The following is a 20,995-nucleotide window of genomic DNA, read 5'->3' as shown; positions in this document are numbered from 1 at the left end:
TATTTAATGAACCTAGTCTTACATTTTTTTTCCGATTATGAATTTGCGCATAATCTTTTGATCCTGACATTTCTTTTGCTTTTTCTTCGTATTCTTCATATTTATTTTGTATTTCTCGAACAAATGATAAAAGAGAATTAAGGGCATTTACAGCAGTTTGAAGAACTATTTTCGGGTCTTGTAAAAGATGGCTTGTTAAATCAAACCTCTCTAAAATATCATTCCAAAAAATTGCATAAAATGCCACATCAAGTTGACACATTGATTCATAAAGTTTTTTGGATTCGATTTTAACAATTTCTTTTTGATCAAAATCTTTTGAAATTTCTACTAAAGCTTCTTTTATATAATCATAACCAAATACAACAGCTTTTGTTGCATCTGCACGACAGACCATCGGGTTTCATTCAAATTCTTTAAAACGTAAACACGTTTATTTTTATCTATGCAAGCTAATTTTTTTGTTAAAAGTGAATAACGTATGGGAGTTGCAGTAAAAAACACGTAAAGATTTTGTATGAAATCAAAGAAACGAATAGCTGCAATACACGAGTTGGCTGCTGTTTTCCCAACTAAATTTAACGAATGACCACAACAAGGAACAAATTCTGCGAATTCATTTTTATTTTTAATTAAGGCTTGCATACCTTGATATTTTCCACTCATGTTTGCCGCATTGTCATATGATTGACCACGGCAGTCAATCAATTCAATTTCATGATGGTCCAAAAATGTAATGAGAGTATTTGCCATTTCATTTGCCAAATGATTTCAATGCCAGTGTGGCCACAATTTGGTACAAATGTTAAAAATCTTTCTACTGGATTCATTTTTTCCATATAGCGTACTACTATAGTCAATTGATCTATATGTGCTTCATCGGGAGTAGAATCTACAGATACCGAATAATATTTTGATTTTTTAATTCTTGTAATTATTTCGCCTAATACTTCTTTAGCCATAAGATCAATTAATTCTTCACAAATAGTTGATGAAAGGTAATTTGTGTGACCACTTTTTTTATTCGCATGATCTTTTATATGAGCTGACAGAAATGGATCAAACTCCGCCACTAATTCAAGAATTCCAAGATAATTTCCATTTCTTGGTGAACCAATTATTTCGTCATCTCCTCTAAATGCTAAGCCACGTTCTGAAATAAATTTGATCGTGCTAATTACTCGCTTTAGAACTTGGCGCCAATAGGAAGATATTTCTGCTATCTGTTTTTGAAGTTGTTGATCTAGACAATCATTTTCTCTCGCTCGATGATTTATTGCAATAATTGCTTCAAGATGATGTTTTGATGTTTCATGTTGGGATAACTTTTCAGCTGCATGCTTCCAATCACAAAATCCATCACTAGATAACTTTCCATTTTTTGTCCCTAATAGTTTGCAAATATAACAATACAATTTACCAGTAATTGGAGAGAAACATAGCCAATTACGATTAATACCTTCTCTATTTTTAGTTATCCGTTTGAAAAAATGTATAGAACATTTTCTAGTATTATTTGCAGAGCGATCAACCCGATTTTGTAGGAAAGATTTTGTTTCTAATAACTTTTCATCGCAGTTTTGCAAGTTTGTAGAACCTTGTTTTATCCAGTATTTTATCATTTCATTAGTAGAATTTTGAGGCCAAATACCAACATCATTTTTAAAACCAATAAAAGAGTTTGAAATTTCGGGTTCTACGATGGGTTCATTTTCTATAATATTGGTATTTTTGGCATTTAATTCAAGATGTTCAGAATCATCATTTGATTTTTTTTTTTCTATAGATGAATTATTCTCCGCTGTTGAGCTAGACTGTTGAATTACTACATTTTCACACATAGTTTCATTTTCTTTGGAGGTTAAAATTTCAACATTTTCATTAGTAATATCATTATTTAAAACATTTGTTAACTGCCTCGAAGAAGAAAAATAGTTGGTCAGTTTTGGAATTTGGGAAATAACTTCTTCAATCTGTTTATCACGTTCTACCTTCAATTTTCTTTTTTGTGCACCAGAAGTATATATACGAGGTTTTGTATGACGATCGTTCATAATTTTGGTTAACGAAGAATTTATGACTATAATAGTGTAAAAGATATTTATATTTTTTTATTAATTATATAATAATTAATTGACGATTATAATTTATAATATATAATAATTAATAATAATTAAATATTTTAATAATATAATATAAATATAATTACGTTAAAGTGTAACGTTTTCACAATAAACTACATCTCAATCCGACGACGACAGAAACTTAATAGAATTTGATAATGTACAAATTAAATAAAATACGAGACACAAATTTCATTAAATCGATTCGAAATTACTTAGAATATTTACAAAATACACATTTAAGTATTCAGTGTATGTTTCAATCTGGTAGGATTATTATTTTAAAAATAACAATTAAATAACTAATATCGACGAAAAATCGTCAAAATTTAATTTGTCTTGTGTGAATTTCTAACTTTTTTCGCGTATTTGCAGTAAAAATTTTTATCATTGGAAAGAGGAAGTTCTGGAAAGTCTTAGATTATATTTTCAAGTCTTTACTTAATAATAATATACATATAATACAATAAATAATAATACATTAAACTAACCTGGATAAATATCACGATCAAAATATTATACCAAAATATACTAGCGTGGTTGAAGAGTGTACACGTCTACTGCATCAAATATGAAGGTACAAATGAAATCTTTATCTACGTTATCGTCGGCTATCGCATATTTTTATTTATAACTTAATCGGTACGTATTGTTGTATTTATCTACAACAGCGGCTAGGCGGCTTGCTACACAAGTTGTATGTGTATATTTATAACTTGACTGATATTACAATGGTTTGTGCATCAAGAAAATGAGTCCCGTGTTGTTAATCTGATACAAGGTTATAGGCCTAGAGCTCGTTGTACATTGTGCCTACCCGATTTTCCATTTATAATTATAAGTTATACTAGTATATATTTTTCGTATAATGTATGATTTGCATTTTATATTAAAACTATCTTGTATGTGAATAGACCAAATAATGGACATTAATTCAATACTAAATTATCAAAGGCAATAAACACATTAGTTATTATTAATTTTACTAGAACATGAACAAATTTCCGTAGTGCACATTTTTGCAGGATTTGGGTAAGGTCATACCTAATAAAAAATATTAACACTTAACATGTCCACTACCCTAGATAAATTAATACAAATTAAATGAACATTGAACATACTTTACATTATCTACTCTATACATAGAGTACAACATATTTTTAGGGCTATGGATGTTTTAAAAAATTATTGATTTTTACACTTATTTTTGAAATGATGTTAATTTTTAATTAATATTTTATGATATAAAAATCTTTTAATATATTGCATGAAAATGACACTCAGATATAAAAAAAAATTTTAATTTGCCAATTTAGGTTAATAAAAACTCCATAGCCCTACTTGGGCGTCGCCCGTTATAAATATGCATGGGACAAAACCGCACACAGATTTTAAAATACTGGATATCCCATTGCCGCACATTTATATTTTGGACGATTATCGTCACTTATCGACAATTATCTATAACGACATAAACTTTATCTGTAAAAGATTGTATTCACAGTGTACAAATTGGTTTACATTTTAAACCAATATAGGTATCTACAATAACATTTATGTTTAAATTATTACATTTGTGTTACTATTATTACTAATACTACTACAAATTATGACTAAAAATTATTTTTAACTATTTAATTCTATGTAAAATTTTGTATATTTAATAAATTTATGTGGTATCGTACCATTTGTTGTATGCGGAATTAGGCTATACCGTTTTATAAATCTGTGCGGTATCGTACTATTTTTGTGTGCGGTATTGGGTCATGTTTGTGCGGTAATGGAAAGCGCCGCCCTACTTATGTTATGTACCAATAACTTAACCTAATTATTTAAACATACAATTAACTATTAATGTGATCATCAACAATTTTTACAAATTTAGAAGTAGTTGGTCTTGACTCTTGATGTTGCACTGTTATTTTTTTATCAGAATGCAACTAAAAAAAAAACAACATTAAATTATTTATAGAATTGATTCTATACAAAAAAAATTGTATACATACTTATTAAGTTATCAGGTGAGATGTACAGTAAAACTTCCGTTAATGGTCACTTCTAGGACAGCTACCTCTAAATAGCGGTCATTATTTATGGTCCCTTTGGTGACCGTTAATTAGAAGTTTCACTGTATTATACTTTGGCTAACCAAAACAGCAATTTGTATTTGTTCATCCAATATTGTTATAGATATTTGAATTAAAATTTAGTACTATTAAATGCAATTGGAATTTGAAATAAAATAAAATAAATTTCCTAAAAAATGAACAAAAATGATAATAAACATTAAATTATTTATTTTATAAAAAAATTCATACTTACATAATAGATTGTTTAGTTTGTTAAAAGATTAAAATATAATATAGATATATGTATATTTTATTATTTTATTCCAATTTTATTTTATTTATTAATTTATTAAATAAATTTTAATTTTAAAAATTTAGGCCTTCACTAATATATTAGCCTTGGTTCCCTATTTCATCAATACCGCTATGATAGTATTAAATATTAAGTAGAAGGTAGTTAACTTAACATTAAATATGACACAGAAATATAAACTAACATGGTATTTTTAATTGACAGAAATGGCTTTCTATATCTGGGATTCTATATCGCATGAACTTTTACATTACTATGTTAATCTTGGACCTTGTCAGCCATCACCACTTGAGTTACCTTTAGGAATGTTCCCAAAAAAAAGAGATTGGAACGGTATGAATCGATCATTTAACGAGTCTTTTTATAACAACAGTAAAATAATACCCAATAACCCGCCCCGAAGATTTTGGTTGTCATATTCTCTATCTGAAGATCGAGTGTATTGTATATCATGTAAACTGTTTGGGCTCCCAAAAGCAAAAAAATCTAATTTAGCATCACAAGGTTTTGATGATTGGTGTAATTTGTCTAGAAAAATTGCAGTTCATGAACATTCACCAGAACATTTACAATCAGAAATCAGTCGAGGCCTTTTTATTAAAAGTAATCGGGTTAATGTAGATGTACAACTTACTCAGTATGCCAACAGACAAGTTGCTGATAATCGAGAAGTAGTTCGTACTATTGTAGAAGTTTTACATTTCGCTGCCCGACAAAATATACCATTACGAGGTCATTCTGAATGTCAGTAATCTTTGATCCGGTGTAATTTTATTGAAATGTTAAAGGTTATTGTTCATCATAATACACCTCTTACAGTCCATCTTGAAAAGGTAAATAAAATGAAAAAAAATAGAATAACATTTATGTCTCATGAATTTCAAGATCAACTTTTATGTATTATGAGTGAAATAGTTCGTTCAACAATATTAAAAAATATGAAAAAAGCTGGTCTTTTTTTCTGTGATTATTGATACAAAAACTGATGTATCTAATCAAGAACAGTTTTCATTTGTTGTTCGGTTTGTTAATGAAAATGGTAAAATTGAATAACGAATATTGGCGTTAAAAATAGCAAATGATGGTACTGGGCATGGGCTGTTTGACTTGTTTTGTAGAATAACAAGTAAATACTGTATTGATTGGAAAAAAAATCTCTGTGCTCAGGCATATAATGGTGCTGCGGCAATGCAAGGGATTTACTCTGGTCTGAGAACGCTCATACAACAACAAAATCCTAAAGCCATTTATGTATGGTGTTTTGCACATCTTCTCAATTAATTGTAGTCGATACATGTGACTCGAATTTTGTGGAGATGTACAAGCGTTACTATTTTTTATAAGAGTACGCAAAATATCAAGAAAGTTGCGATCTGATGATTCTTTTGATGATTTTTTAAAAACTACCAAAGAACATGGAAAAGTAAATAAAGTTGTCAACTGTGATTTTAAAGAAGTAAGAAAAAGTACAAAAAAGAAAATGACAGGTGAAAATACAGTAGATGAAATTTAATATTAAGTTTGCCATAATTACAAAATTATTACTTATTATGCTGCTTTGGATCAAATTATCACATCAATAAATGAAAGATTTAGTCAAGCAAAAGAAATCATGAAAGATCTAGCTTTATTAAACCCTGATCGCTTGTTATGTAAGTCTCAAAAACTTTCATTAGACAGTTTTGAACATATAGCTCCATGGATTGGTGTAGATGAAAGTCAATTAAGAACTGAATATATGCAACTAAAAAATAATATAAGTCAACTACTGAATCGAATGAAACTATCTTCAGAACTACATGCATCAAATTTAAATAATATGGATGTTGAAAAAGAAATATCAAGTTCAGTTGAGGAGGAGATTTCTGATAATGAAACAAGTGAAAAAGATAATGCCGCAGCTAAAATATCGGTTACCACAATCATTGAACTTTTGTTTAGCTATGATTTAGTTTCAGCATTTCCAAATATATATAAAGCTTATAAAGCATTAGCTATTATTCCACCTTCATCAGCAACCGCAGAACGTTCATTTTCTAAAGTATGATATCAATTTTTAAATATTATGTTTTAATAAACAATAAAAATTTGTTTATAAATGCCGTGCTTATTGTATATAAGTTTTTAACAAAATATAGTAAATAATTTTTTTTTTAGGTCATATTAATAAAAACAAGGTTGCGATCAACTATGGGACAAACAAGACTTGAAAGTTTAATGCTATTAAGCTGTTAAAAGGTCGACATGAATGAAGTAATCGATACATATGCTCGATCAAGTGAACTCTTACAAAAGTCATTATTATTCAAATAAATGTAAAACTGTAATTAAATATATTGTTCAAGATATAATATTATTATTATCTATCGCGTTATTCCGAGACTAAGTTCGACGACCTTTGTATAGATTAAGCTCGGCAAGTTCAACAGTCGTCCCCTCCTCTCTTGCCTATAAGACAACCGTGGACATCCACCTACGCACAGTTCGTACTGTTCTTCCGCGACCGTCGTACGAGACGTCGCCTTTGTCGCGTGTGCGGCGTTTTTTCATTGTGGGCCATTTTGTGCCATTTTTTGTGTCATTCGCGGTATCGTTGACGTAGTTTTATTAAAAAACATTTGCGGACCGTTTCTTTAATTATACCTCTTTTTTATATCCTGTCGTGCGGGATATCGCCACTGTTGTGCGTTGTGCGTGGGCGCATTTAGTCGTATTTTGGCCGTGTGAGCCGTTGATGCATGATACCGCGTATTAATACTTATTTATTAATTGCAAGATCGCTGCATCGTCTAAGGTATTATTATTGTGTCGTTGTGCGGGACGTCGTCATTAATTTTCGTCTCGTCCCTTGCTCCATTACGAGTACGTGAAGTACGTAATAAAAATATCTCGCAAATTAGTGTGTCAATGACCTGGCGCCTGTCACCTAAAATAGAGTGATATCGGATCCAGTAATTAAACGCAGCAAGTCTGGTGGTCACACTGCGAGGGTATCAGTCGTCGGCGGAGATTAGCAGATTATTGGTATCGTTAATTTGTTTATATACTATCCGTGATAACAGTGATATCAATCACGTTCATTATTATTATTTATTATTGATTGTCAATTCTATTATTTTTCTATTTATTTTATTTGGGCGCCCGTATTTTTATTATAATATTGTGTCTGTGTATTTTATATGACAAGTGTTAAAATATATTTTTATAGCACGACGGTGCACATAAATTAATAGTTTATTTGTTATAATATTGGTCACCCACTCCATGTACGATAGCTTATTATATAATCTGGGTTTTTATTAGCTTGCCATCCTAGGCTAACCGCCTTACGTAGGAGCCTGGTGGTACATTTCTGGTAGCAGAGCGTGGTTTCTTTTACGGTATTTTATTTGTTTTTTGTATATCAACGTTCGTACATCGGTGTGACGTGTTCCAGCTATTATTTTGCGTGGTATATTGATATATTATATAGATATATTTAGGTACGCGTTTCTATTAGTTTATACTTATACGTCACAAAATACGCAATTTTATATTATTTTACGTATATTTAATTAATTAGTTTTATTGTGTTATTAATTTTGCGCCATGGACGTACAAGAGATAGCACGTATTAACCGCGTATTGAAAAGAGCGACTATGAGACGCGATGAATGTATTAGGCGTATTAACGCAATGCACGAGCTCGCGGTGCAATGTGAAACTGAGTTAAGTTTGATCACTCAGCTATCGTTTCTTGTCGACGAAGTCGACGTTATATGGTCAGAATTTACGGCTGAGAGTAATACAGTGATTGATTGCTTAATAGATTTAGGTAGAGAATCAGAGTATTCCATTGGTCAGGTCGCGGATCTTCGCAACTTGATTTCTATTTCCCGTGCAACGGTCAATCGTCACACTCAAAGTGATCAAATTAACGTGTCTGTCCGTAGAGAATCCCTAATATCTGTTCCGGAGCCGGTATCGGTGCATAATTTAAATATAAACGACGACAGGGAAAGTCAGGTAGGTTCGGTTAAGAGCGGGGCGGCGCGTAGCTCTACAGCATTTGGTGTAAATGTCCCGGGAGGTAGCGTCCGCAGCGGACATACAATTACGCGTACTACATCTCACGTAAAACCGGCCCGGTTGCCGGAGATACCACTACCCACATTTAATGGTGATATTTTTAAGTGGCTTATGTTCCGAGATCGTTTCATGTCCATGGTTGATCAACATTCTACCATCGCGGACATTGACAAATTTTATTATTTAACGGGTTGCTTGCGAGATAGGGCGTTAGAGGCAATCGCTGGCATACCGGTAAGTGGCGACAATTATTCACTCGCTTGGGCCACGTTAACAGCGCGCTTTGACAAGCCGCGCTTAGTTGCGTCTTCATTGTTAGACAAATTATTAACAGCACCGAAATCGTCGAACGAAAATCTAACAGAATTGAATAAATTTTTATTGGTTTTTGATGAGGGGGTCTCCGTACTAGATTCAATGAACCTCCCGAATCTTGGTGATTTTATTTTATTTTCGGTCGCGTCGCGTTGCTTGCCGTCGTATACGGTTAAGCTTTTTGAAGCGCAATTGTCAAATAGCTTTCCAACGGTTAGGGAACTTTTGACGTTCGTAAAATCACGTGTTAACGTTCTAGAATGCATACCGAATGATGCGGTCCATAAAATAGTAAAGCAGCCATTGCAAAAGTCATCTCACACTTCGAAAGGTTATACATCTGCCCCTAGTAACTATAAACGGCAACAACCAACTTCGTTAGTGTCTAGTTCCGTATCGTCGAAATCAAAAGGGCCGTGCCCTATTTGTAAACGGTCTCATGCAATTTCGTCATGCCAAAAATTTACCGGGTGGTCCGCCGGCACTCGCGAAACGTGGGTCCGTGAAAACAGGCGATGTTTTCGTTGCTTGCGCGCTGGTCATTGGGCCCCAGAGTGCAAGTCATCGGTACAATGTGATAAGTGCTCGTACAAACATCATCCGTTATTACACTCGCGCGATAGAAATAACGGTTCAACATCTGACAATCAGGTACCGTGCGATGAACCGCCGTCTCAATCGTCCCTTCTTGGTAGTGGCTGTCAGCAATCGTCATCGGTTATTTTAGGGACCGTTTTAGTCCACATTCGTGACTGTGGTGGTGTGTTGCACACTGTACGCACTCTAGTCGACTCCGCTTCGCAAATAAGCGCGATCACCGCAGATTGCTCCGCTCAATTGGGCTTGAAAGTTACCCGTTGGACCGCCCCTGTATCTGGGTTATCAGGTGCGTCGGTACCCAACGTTAAGGGATTGGTAACTTGTGATATTCAACCTCGATTTTCGAACGAACCATTTATAAATTTTACCGCATGGGTGTTCCCCACAATTACCGTTAATATGCCTAGCCAGTCAATATCCAATCAGGTAGCAGATAAGTATAAAAATTTAGCCCTAGCAGATCCCTCGTTCACAATACCAAGTAAGGTTGATTTACTACTCGGCGCAGACATATTTGCGCGTATTCTGAACGGTAAACGTGTGTCAGTGGGTGACTCATATCCTGTAGCATTCGGTTCAATATTTGGTTGGATAATAATCGGGCCCGTCCCCTCTTCAAATAGTTATGTTTCCACTTCACATCACATCTCTTTGGTTTCTTCAATCGAATCCTTAATGGATAAGTTCTGGCAGGTTGAGGAACCAGAAACAGCTCCAGAGACTTTTACTTGTGACGGAAAATGTGAAGAGATGTTCCGTGATAAATGTTCACGTGACGAATCCGGGCGTTTTGTCGTACCCTTGTTGTTCCGCCAAACGGTCGCGGACAATACCTTTTCTGGCTCGCGCGCTGTCGCGGTCAAACGTTTCGAGTCCCTTGAGCGAAAGCTCACATCAGACAGCCGACTTCGCGAGGCGTATTGTAAATTTATGGCTGAATACTTGTCTTTAGGACACATGTCCCCAGCTTCGTCTACAGGTTCATATTTTATCCCTCACCATGCTGTGTTCAAGTCTTCCGACCCACAAGATAAAATCCGTGTCGTATTTGACGCGTCCGCCCAATCGTTTTCTAGTACATCATTAAACCAATGTTTATTCGCGGGTCCAAAATTACAACAGGACGTTATTGATGTACTAATGCGGTTTCGTCTACCGCGTTACGCATTCACCGCGGACATTAATAAAATGTACCGACAGATTTTATTAGTTCCCGAACATCGTTGTTATCAACACATCCTATGGCGTGCGTCCCCGCAAGATGAACTTAAAGCATACGAACTAAACAAGCAATAATTATAATACATAGGTAGTATATTACATTAGCGGATATCTTCGAATTTTTAATTTTGAAAATGAATCTACAGCATCATTTAGATTAATTTTATTTGCCTCTTCTTTCTCCACACTAACCACCAATAAGTCACTTAAGCGTTCATCTCCCATGGTTGATCTAATATAAGACTTGACTCTCTTAAGTGAAGAAAAAAATCTTTCATTAGAAGCTGTACTTATAGGTAAAGTTAGAACTAAAGATATTATTTTTAATGTTTCTGAAAAAGCAACTGGAAAATCTTTTAAGCAGGAAATAATGTCACTTAAATTCAAATTGGTTATATTTTTTTTAAGAATCAAGGATTTTGCAGAAGGAAATTCGGATAACATTTTAGACTCATTAAATTGAAAATAACTATAATGGTTTGTAAAGAATATTAAATGAGGGCAGTTAGGATTAAAAAAATTATTGCTGGTTACATCAAAAATTTCAAACAGCTTAAACAAATCTTTGCTTTTCTCTGAAAATCTTTCATTCAGCTGTTGAAGAAACCTGAAAAAAATAATACTTATGTTATTACATCAAAAACTAAACCATAGAGTTGAAATATCTACTTTAAGAATTTGCATTTACATTTAAGAAAGGTTACTGGTTGATTTCTAAATGTAGGTAATCTAATTTTCATATAATAAATGGTAGTCTTATAACATTCTTACCTGTCAATGCAGCAATAAAAAACTTCAGATTTAAAATTTTTCACTTTAAGAGATTTTATTGATTCACATTTTCCAGTAGTACTCATTACATAATATTCTTCAAGTTTCTTAGATGGTTGCAGTTTCCTTCTAAGACGAGTATTTCTTTCTTGTTCCTCCTCCACTGTTATACCAAGGCTTAAAGCATGTGTTTTAGCTTTGTTATATAATAGTGAATAACTTGCATCTGATCTTAGGGTTGTTAATTCTTTTCTTGTTAAATCGACTAGATCCATAGCTGCTTGGTAATAAGATTTTTGGGTTTTGTAACTCACACGATAAACAATGAATAGCTTCAAGAAGTTTTTCCATAATATGCAATACTAACACAAATCGAAATGTTGATACTTCTTTAAGTAAGCCTAAAGCTTTTGCTGGTTGATCATCTTGCACAGTTAAAACTTTCAATACATCTAATATTTCTGTAATACGCATTTTTATTTTTTGTAAAGAAGTATGCCAGTAAGACCATCTAGTTTCCACAAGTTGTTCTAAATGAATTGCTTTTAAGTTTTTATCCTCTTGAACTTTCATAAAAATTTCATAGCGAGTATGTCCATTCATTAAGTACTTATACAAAGACTGGACTGTATCAAAAAAATTAACCACAATACTGTTGTTTTGAATTGAATGAATTAAACAAAGGTTCAGGCGGTGAGCATAGCAATGCACAAATATAGCTTTTGGTACTACATCTGCTATTCGTTTTTGTACTCCCGAGAACACTCCACTCATAACCGATGCTCCGTCATAACATTGAGCAATGCACTTGTTGATATCCAAATTATTTTCTATCACAATTTTTTGGATTTCTTGACTAAGAGCTGAAGCATTACATTTAACCATGTGGTAACAACCCAAAGCTTTTTCAAAAACATTAAACTCATTGTCAACAAACCTGATTACAAATGACAGCTGTTCTTTTTTACTAGTGTCTTTAGTTTCATCCACAAGAATAGAAAAGGCACCAATTGGTGAAATTTGTTGAATTATGTTTGACCTTGTGATAGAAGCAATAATTTTAATACAATCGTTCTGATACTCGGGAGATGTATAATGTCCATATCTGGATTCTAATTTTAATTTAACATTATCATCACAAAACATATTTAAGAGTTCAATATAATTTCCACGGTTTGATGATTCTTTACTCTCATCATGTCCTCGGAATGGTATGCCTTGTTTTGCTAAATATAAAGTAGTTTTCAATAAGTAATAAACATGTTGACGGTTATCTTCAACTTCTTTCTTTCGAGAATGTATTATGCCACTTGCAACAGAAGAATAACTTTTATTACATTTTAAATTTAAAAACATAGTATACTTTTCAAAGTTTAGCTTATGATAATTAGTCTTTGCATGGTATTTAAATGATTCTGCTTGTTTTTGCCAACAGTTGAATCCTTTATTTAAAAATGTTCGTTCAAATTGTGGTTCATTAGTAGATGTAAAATGTCTACAAACAAAACAATACACCTGGTCTTTTACAATTGAATATTCAATCCAATTGAAATGTTTGTACAATTTTGAATTGAACGCTCTTTTATTTTTATTTTTTGGAAAACTTGCAAGTAATGGTTGTTTTGGACTATCATACTTAGAAATTGATAAATCATAAACCTGAAAATATATGGTTTGAATGTAAAGTTGTGATAAAAAAAATAAAAAACTCACCTTTGGTTTAAAATCCTTAGATTCAGTGTCACATTTTGTTGATTTAACAATAGTCTCATTTATTTCTTCCTTTTCAAAAAACTTGCCTTCTTCATTGTTCAAATAATTACTAATATGTGTGGCAGGACTCTTCATAGATTCTGCGAAATTATCAGATTCCTAAATAATATTATAAAGAATCAAGAATGTACCTATTACTTTAATACTATACAATACATTAATACCATATAATTCTGTGTTAATTCAAAAATTATAAATAAAGCTAAGGTATGTATAAAAACAAAATAGATAGGTATATTAAATGAGAAATTTGAAAATTAAATAAACTATAACTAAGGGCACTGGAAAATGTATCTTGATAGTTATAAGTATATGATAGACTTTAGTATAGATTAGGTTCTTTTAAGTCACAGTTCATAAACTGTCACACATACTGCGGGCATATGAACACATTAAATTTATGAATGCATTTTAGTCATACTTACAAAATTATCTGGTTTCTGCTTTTCAGATATTGTAGAAAACATACTTAATAAACTATGACAGTTTGAACCAGCTGTTAATAAAAGCTTTTTATTTTTTTCTCTTAATCGAGCTGCACCTCCTTTTCTTTTTTTTTCGTTCATAATAGAAAATACTTAATACACTCGTAAAATTAAAAAAAAAACTTTTAATAATTAATAATAATCTATTAGTTGAATAAATATTTATAAAAACAAAAATATAACACTAATATATTAATAAAAACTGAAACCACTAAACAGACTAAAATACTGACATTTAGCGGTTGTCGGGTTGTATATTATTAAATATTAAGCAAATATTATTATTATTTTTATTATATATTATATTACGATCAATCGTACTCGATGTACTTACATTGGTAGTAAACTGGTAACTGGAAGGAAATAATAATAAATAACATTGTGACAAGGTTAAAAATGTAAACAAATAATATTCTATGGTTGCTATTTTTAGACAATTTTTTCCCTTTTGATGGGAATTATAAATTATGTTGTTTTTTTATTATAACGTGTAGGGAGATACCGGAGTGTGATAAGAAATCTGTACCAGCATATATCCACAGACATATTATATTATTTATATTATATTATTATTATTTTATATTATGTCTATGATACAAGTGATTTAACCACACTAGTACACTACTGATTATTTTTGGAAATAAAACACATTAGTACCTATAGTAATTTATTTTTTTTTAAATACTGAAAAAATATAAAATATATATAATTTATGAATATTATAACACTTAGGTATATCGGCGCTTATATTTATTGCTGGCAGGCCAAAGAAGGCGTTTTTCAAAAATGTTGGTGCAAATGTACACCCTGCACCCCCCCCCCCACAAATGACGCCCCTGATTTATATATTTTCTAGATCTTTCAATGAAGAGCAGTTTTCTTTTTGCATACGATACACAAAAAATTTAGATGTTGTTGAACGATTTTTAACTTTTATAAATGTATCAGAAAAACAAGATGCTGATCCTTTAAATACTATTATGTTCAATTATTTGGATGTAAGTCAAATAGCTGAAATACCAATAGTCGCACAGTCATACGATGAAGCTAGCGTGATGTCGGGCCAATTTAATGGTGTGCAACAAAAAGTAAAGTTGAGACACTCGTGTGCCATCTATACTCAGTGTATGACACATAGAGCCAATTTAATTATAATTGACATGTGCAAGATAGTTAAGGTAAAGAAAAATATTTTTCATTATTTTAAACTTATCATAACTATTATATTATGTACATTTTTCGGAAACTCGATATGTGTTTAATTGTCTTGAATCCATATATATTCATTTTTCTATGCCAACAAACAACTTCAAATTTTAAGAAATTCAAAAGCAACTTGGTTTGAAAAAAAATATCTATCACAGCAATAAGTGATACACGTTGGAATTGCAGAATCAAAAATTGTACTTCAGTTAAACTTAATTTTAAAGCAATAATTGAATCTTTAAAAGAAAAAATTAAGAATTCTAATGATCGAGATGTTTCCCAGGCCTTAGATAAATTTTAAAATATAAGTCAAATTTGTTTTTATTTACTCATATTAGTCAAACCCTATTAAACATTTTATTTTTTTTTTATGAACTAAACAGTGAATTGTAATCATACAGTAATAATTAATTGATTAGTTATAATTAAAGAGCGGATATTTAGGTTCTTAAAAGCTTAAAATGCTAATATGTTCTAAAAAATCCCTAAAATATTCTCTAAATATTCCATAAACTTATAAATATGCGAATATATGATTTTTTTTTCCAAAAAAGTTCAATAAAAACAATTGTAAATTGTAATTATTATTTTTTAGTGTTTAATTATATAATATGATAATAATAAAGTAACCAGATACTAACTTAATATAAATACATGGTAAGGCGATCAGCTCACCAGTGAGCACAAGGCTAACATAATATAAATTTGATATTAGGTATTAATATATTATTTAATATACGCTGACAACAACTTTGTTAGTTTATTTATAACTTTTAGTATTTTTCTGGATTATTTTTTTCATTTTCATAAATAACTTAATGAAGCATTTCTATAATATTGTCAAAATCGAATTATATTTAAAACAAGGTTCTTAAAATGGCAATTGTGTAAAGAAATTGCTCATAGAGTCATTATTGATGGGTTAAAGAACGTTATGCTAAACAATATTTTTGTACCTATTTAACTTTTAAGCCGGGGACTAGTTAAAATTTATGATGGAGACCAATTGTCCTAGTTCCGAGTTAGAGGACCCAGGTATCTTCTGTCTGATATAAATCAGCTACCCAGCATTGGTGGAAATCGTGGGGCTTGAGAGGGTTTACCCCCCCCCCCCCCCCCCAAAAAAAAAAAAAAAAGCCCACCAAGCCACCTCAAACATTCTTGAAAACATAACAATTTTGTTGTTTCATTTTCATATATTATATTGTTAAAAAACAAGAAATATAACACATAATAATTTTTTATAATATAAATGTGTTTGTATAATATTTTATACGAAAATTAAAATTATAAGTTGGAACACTGTCCTATAGTGATTTGTTTTGTCGTCTGTCGAATAAAACAAAATATATAAAATTACATTAATTTAGAAATACAATATGTAATAATTTACAGCATAATTTATAACAACAGCATGCTATTGTTCGTCATCGACGATCAACGGATCGTATTGCCTTGGTGGAAGAAAATTGTACTGTTTATTATAGTATAGTTGTTTTTGATCTATCCAAGAAACCAATCGATAATACGATATATAATTAAAGATGTTAATTATTGACTTTCAAAACTATATTATTTATAGATGATAATATTTTTTATTTTTACTTTCTTGATTTTTATTTAAGTAAGTATGGTAATTAAAATGAAAAAATCTGAATTTTTAAAACTTTAAGAATTTGTGTTAAATAGGAAAATGATAAAAATGTAATTCAGTTGTAATGAGTAGGTGGATAATTAAGGTAGCTTTAACATAAAATATTAATGAGAGAATCCGATCCGATATCACACCCAAGCGGTATAACGATTTGAATCCACAAAAACGTCGGCGTAAACAGTCCCAACCTATTTTTTTAACTTTTTAAAACTTTAACTCATTAAAAAGATATTATAAAGTAGATACAAAATGTGAGATTAAAAATTTTCAAAAAAAAAATTATTTAATTTTTCACAGTTAAAAAAATAGTTATTTTTGCTAGATTTTTATTTAAAGCGGTAGATTACCGAAAATGGAGAACGGGTTTTGTTGGATTCACATAGTCTAGGAAAAGTGCTGTGAAGATTTTCAGAACACCATTCAACTATATGGGGTTTACCTAATAATACTTCTACATCTGGGTTTGGTGAATCAACAATTTTTTCTTCTTCACCTCCACCAGTTTTCAGTCGGCTGTTTCGTTCTGAAGTGAATGCTTTTCTTGATTTTGCTTTCTCCGTCTTTTCGAATTTAAACCTCCACGTTTAAGATTTAAAGTATTTTTAGTTGATAGAAATACAAATTGGGGGTGGGTCAAAATTGAAAATGCCCAGTTTAGCGTCGAGAAAAAAAGGTAAACCTATAATTTTTATGCAAAACCAGTTTTCGACAAAATTGATTTAATTTTTTGTTGTATGTAACTCAAAAACAATCAACCGCGTAGACTAACTTATATTATTTTTTAACAGCTAAAAAAAAATACTTTCAGTATGATAAATTGCTCAAAATGATCAAAATTATACCATGTATAAAATGTTGATAATGCTACTATAATCATTTGCTGAATATTTCAAGTAGGTACCTAAAATTTTTCGGTTTTTAATTGCAACAAAATAAAAAAACTAGTTTTATGTAAAAATTCAAGTTTTTTGCTAAATATATTATAATATTATGCATATTTCTTTTACCAATTAACTTCGAATATATAACACCATCGACAATTATGTCAGCTTCCATAGCTGTAGACGGTCCATTCCAATTTTGAAAACAATGATGAGGCGCAGGCTCCTTTTTCACGTTTTTTCGCCGAATAATACACACAACAAAATTTATTTCTTACACCAAAAAGGAGTACTTTTTTAGTCACTGCTCCAATAATACAAGCCTATTTAAAATAATAATACATATATATATATATATATATAATTTTATCTCGAACATAAAAATTATATAATATAGGTAGTATTTAAATGTTGATATAACAATATTACGTACAACGCCAGATAACGCATTATGATTGGTTTTATATGATCTCTTACTCCAAGCACCATCGGCTATAACGTCTATTTTAGAACGGCCACGTTGATCTACATCACCTCTTTTAATAGCTAGCCTTCTTTCTTCTTTACCTGCTTCTATCTTTCCTTCCAATGCAATTATATGAGTGTAATTAAACACACTTGTATGCAGTTCTTGATATTTTCTATTGGACATCATCGGCATGATTAAAGCTGCTGCAAATTCCTCAAGTTGGGTGTACCCTTGACCAATATTGATGACAGCCATATTAATGTTTATAACACTATCGGTAGGATTTTCACTATAAATACTTTCTTTTTTATTGCATACCTTGCAAGTAAATAAAAAATACTTAAAAATCCTTTCCTAATCTCATTAGTTAACTCTAGGTCACTGAATGTACATTGTACAGTCAAATCCTTCATGCTTTATTGATTTAATAGATTCAAAAATATGTTTGATATTGACAATTCTTCTCCCCTCTAAATCCTTCAATGAATTATTTACTTCCGTAATATCATAATCCTCTTTTGATGCACTTGGTTTAAATAATTGCTTTGAAATTAACTTGCAAGAGTTTATTGGTGTAGAAATAAAAATTGAATGGGTTTGGTTACAGTTTTCTGTAAACAAAGATTCGGAAGATTCGTCATTTAAAGTACTTTGTAATTCAGTAATAAAATCAGTTGGAATTTCACTTTTACGTATTTGTGTAAACATATTTTTCTAGATAAAATTAAAAAAATGATAAAAATCAAATTTAAATTAAAATTATAAATAAATAAATAAAATATATTACATATATATTTTTTAGTTAAAATAAATAAATAACAAATAAACTCAATGATTTACGTGATTCCAATAATGATGGATTTCCTTTTCTTTTTTTTAATTCTGCTCGGGTACTTTCTGGTTTTCGCCATTTTTAATATTTTATTCACAATTAATAATAAAAACAGCTCAAAAATATGAAAATATGACACTTATAACAAATAACTAGTTTAATTATCGACAGAAAACAGCCCGCGACTAAAATTTTAATATTTTATTGTATTTCTAACACGTTTTTGTTGTCTGTGGGACTGCACTACATTACGCGTCTATACGCGTACTAACTATTTTAATATTTGTAAATAGTTATAAACTATATTAGAAAAATAATGTATAATATAATTTTATTGAATAATCATAATGAATATAATATCCCTAAAATAAAACCCATTACTTATATCTTTATATATATTCTGTTCATAGTATTACAATACTTATAATCACTAATTAGTTGTGTACGATTCCCTGAATAATACCGATTACGTTGTATATGGGCATCATAGTGACGGGATATGTACGTCTTCCATTTTACCTACGCGCATGCACGCGTCAACCACATATTACTTTATAAAATTACAAACATTTTTTTTTTCAAAATATACTGCCAGTGACTTGAATCACTACGCTCAGTGGGATGTACCGAATTCAATTTTGAAAGTAGATTTAGATTCTCCTCTAAATTTACTATGCTTTTACTGTCGTACATTTTTCATATTCTATATCAATGTATTTAAATTAAAATTATGAATATGATCTATTTTTACTCTTTTTGTTAGTAAATTTCTAAGTAAAAAAAAAAAAAATCCGAAAAATGAAATTGTCAAAGCATAGATAATTTAGTGACGAATTCAAATCTGTTTTCAAAATTAATACCAGAACATTATATTGGGCGTAGTGATTGAAGTCGTGAGCTATGTTTTCGACCGATAATGAATCACGCTCCAGTCCCCTTAACAGGCTTAACAGATATACAGATATACGCTTAAAAATATAATATATATAGAATATAATATGTATTCTTAACAAATATATATAACTATACTTGCCTACATAGTAAATTTTTCAATCAATAAATTTAAATTTGCATGAAATATAATTTTATTTTAAATTATTAAAGTTTATTATTATGTTTGATCCGTGGACTTAGGACAATAACCTAAATTTATATTTTCTAAAGCTGATCTTTTTTTTTTATATATACAAAATTTTATACTTAAGTATAATAATATAACAGCTATTATCATAATCAAATATTTATTTGTATATACAAATTCATAGGTTTTTTTTTTAATATAAGTGTATTTAATAATTTATCTTGTAGATCTAATTTTGCGTTGATTTTATCGAAAGACTCTTTATCAAATTTTTAATTTTTAATTTCATCTAAATGAATGGGTTTCGGATATAGTCGATTAACTGCAATATTACAGCACGAATCATTTAAAAAGCTTAACTCTAAAGGCTGTGTTACAAATGTCGATTCTAATATTTGTTCTGTTATTATAACGCTCCGAATCGTTAGAGCAGGACAACCAGCTTTCAGGAATAATTTACCAGAACTTTTTAATGTTAGCCTACGAATAAAAGATCGTTTATTACAAATTATCGTAATTATAGTAGGCTTTTCACATAAAAAGTACCAATTATTTTTTAAAAATGATGGGTACCATAACTCTTTTTTAAATTCAGTGATAAAGTATCACATTTTGTAGGTTTGGCTATAAATTTTTTTAATATTTCTGTTACACAAGTGGGATTAGTAACACTATTGTGTATGATTTCATTAAAACCACAAACAAAAGTGTTAGCAACTTTTACACAGTGATATTTGACCAAATAAAATATTTTGTCACCAAATCGTCTGTTATTAAGTACATTGGATTTGCAGTTATATGTATAAATTGTCTTAATTCATTGATTGTAACATATACATATTGGTAGAATATAATATAATTTGAAAATGTCGATGATACGTTATAGAATTTTTATTGAAAATATTTATCTATCGTTCATTGGGTGAAGGGGTCTATGTGTAATATTTTGTAAATTTCTTGTATATTATCTTCATTAAATTGTATAGGAAATTGTAAATTTTCCGGTAGGATATTTTCTATTCGTTTTATTTCCGACAAAAACTGATCTGGTGTAATTATAAAAACATCTAATTTATTCGTTTGAACGTTTAAAATTATTCTTTGTAACCTCGTTACAAATATATCTAATTCAAG

General features: G+C 30.4%; 3 protein-coding genes and 1 pseudogene across 3 annotated transcripts; 1 reads left to right on the top strand and 3 right to left on the bottom strand.

Annotated features, from left to right (window-relative positions):
* Positions 1-704: 704 nt before the first annotated feature.
* On the bottom strand, positions 705-1,841 carry LOC132925884 (uncharacterized). The gene has a single exon (XM_060990242.1). The coding sequence runs from the start codon at positions 1,839-1,841 to the stop codon at positions 705-707; it is 1,137 nt and encodes a 378-aa protein (XP_060846225.1).
* Positions 1,842-8,093: 6,252 nt separating this feature from the next.
* LOC132925883 (uncharacterized) lies at positions 8,094-10,784 on the top strand. The gene has a single exon (XM_060990241.1). The coding sequence runs from the start codon at positions 8,094-8,096 to the stop codon at positions 10,782-10,784; it is 2,691 nt and encodes an 896-aa protein (XP_060846224.1).
* Positions 10,785-10,805: 21 nt separating this feature from the next.
* LOC132925882 (zinc finger MYM-type protein 1-like) lies at positions 10,806-18,203 on the bottom strand. The gene is made up of 6 exons (XM_060990240.1): positions 17,913-18,203; positions 16,946-17,158; positions 13,194-13,352; positions 11,701-13,139; positions 11,481-11,657; positions 10,806-11,316 (listed from the first exon to the last, which is right to left on the bottom strand). The coding sequence occupies exons 1-6, from the start codon at positions 18,201-18,203 to the stop codon at positions 10,806-10,808; spliced, it is 2,790 nt and encodes a 929-aa protein (XP_060846223.1).
* Positions 18,204-20,133: 1,930 nt separating this feature from the next.
* LOC132925881 (uncharacterized) lies at positions 20,134-20,995 on the bottom strand (annotated as a pseudogene).

The sequence above is a fragment of the Rhopalosiphum padi genome, chromosome 3 (assembly GCF_020882245.1).
Source record: "Rhopalosiphum padi isolate XX-2018 chromosome 3, ASM2088224v1, whole genome shotgun sequence".
Taxonomy (NCBI): Eukaryota; Metazoa; Arthropoda; class Insecta; order Hemiptera; family Aphididae; genus Rhopalosiphum; species Rhopalosiphum padi.
Note: the sequence above shows the minus strand (reverse complement) of the source record. Positions and strands in the feature narration are given on the sequence as shown.

Bases quoted from the DNA above. Each gene is read 5' to 3' on its own strand.
- LOC132925883 (XM_060990241.1), top strand. From the start codon at position 8,094: ATGGACGTACAAGAGATAGCACGTATTAACCGCGTATTGAAAAGAGCG.
- LOC132925882 (XM_060990240.1), bottom strand. From the start codon at position 18,203: ATGGCTGTCATCAATATTGGTCAAGGGTACACCCAACTTGAGGAATTT. The intron at 13,140-13,193 runs GTGAGTTTTTTA...ATATATTTTCAG, and splicing joins CTAAGGATTTTAAACCAAAG to GTTTATGATTTATCAATTTC. The intron at 11,317-11,480 runs GTAAGAATGTTA...TATTTTTTTCAG, and splicing joins TTTTATTGCTGCATTGACAG to GTTTCTTCAACAGCTGAATG.
- LOC132925884 (XM_060990242.1), bottom strand. From the start codon at position 1,841: ATGTGTGAAAATGTAGTAATTCAACAGTCTAGCTCAACAGCGGAGAAT.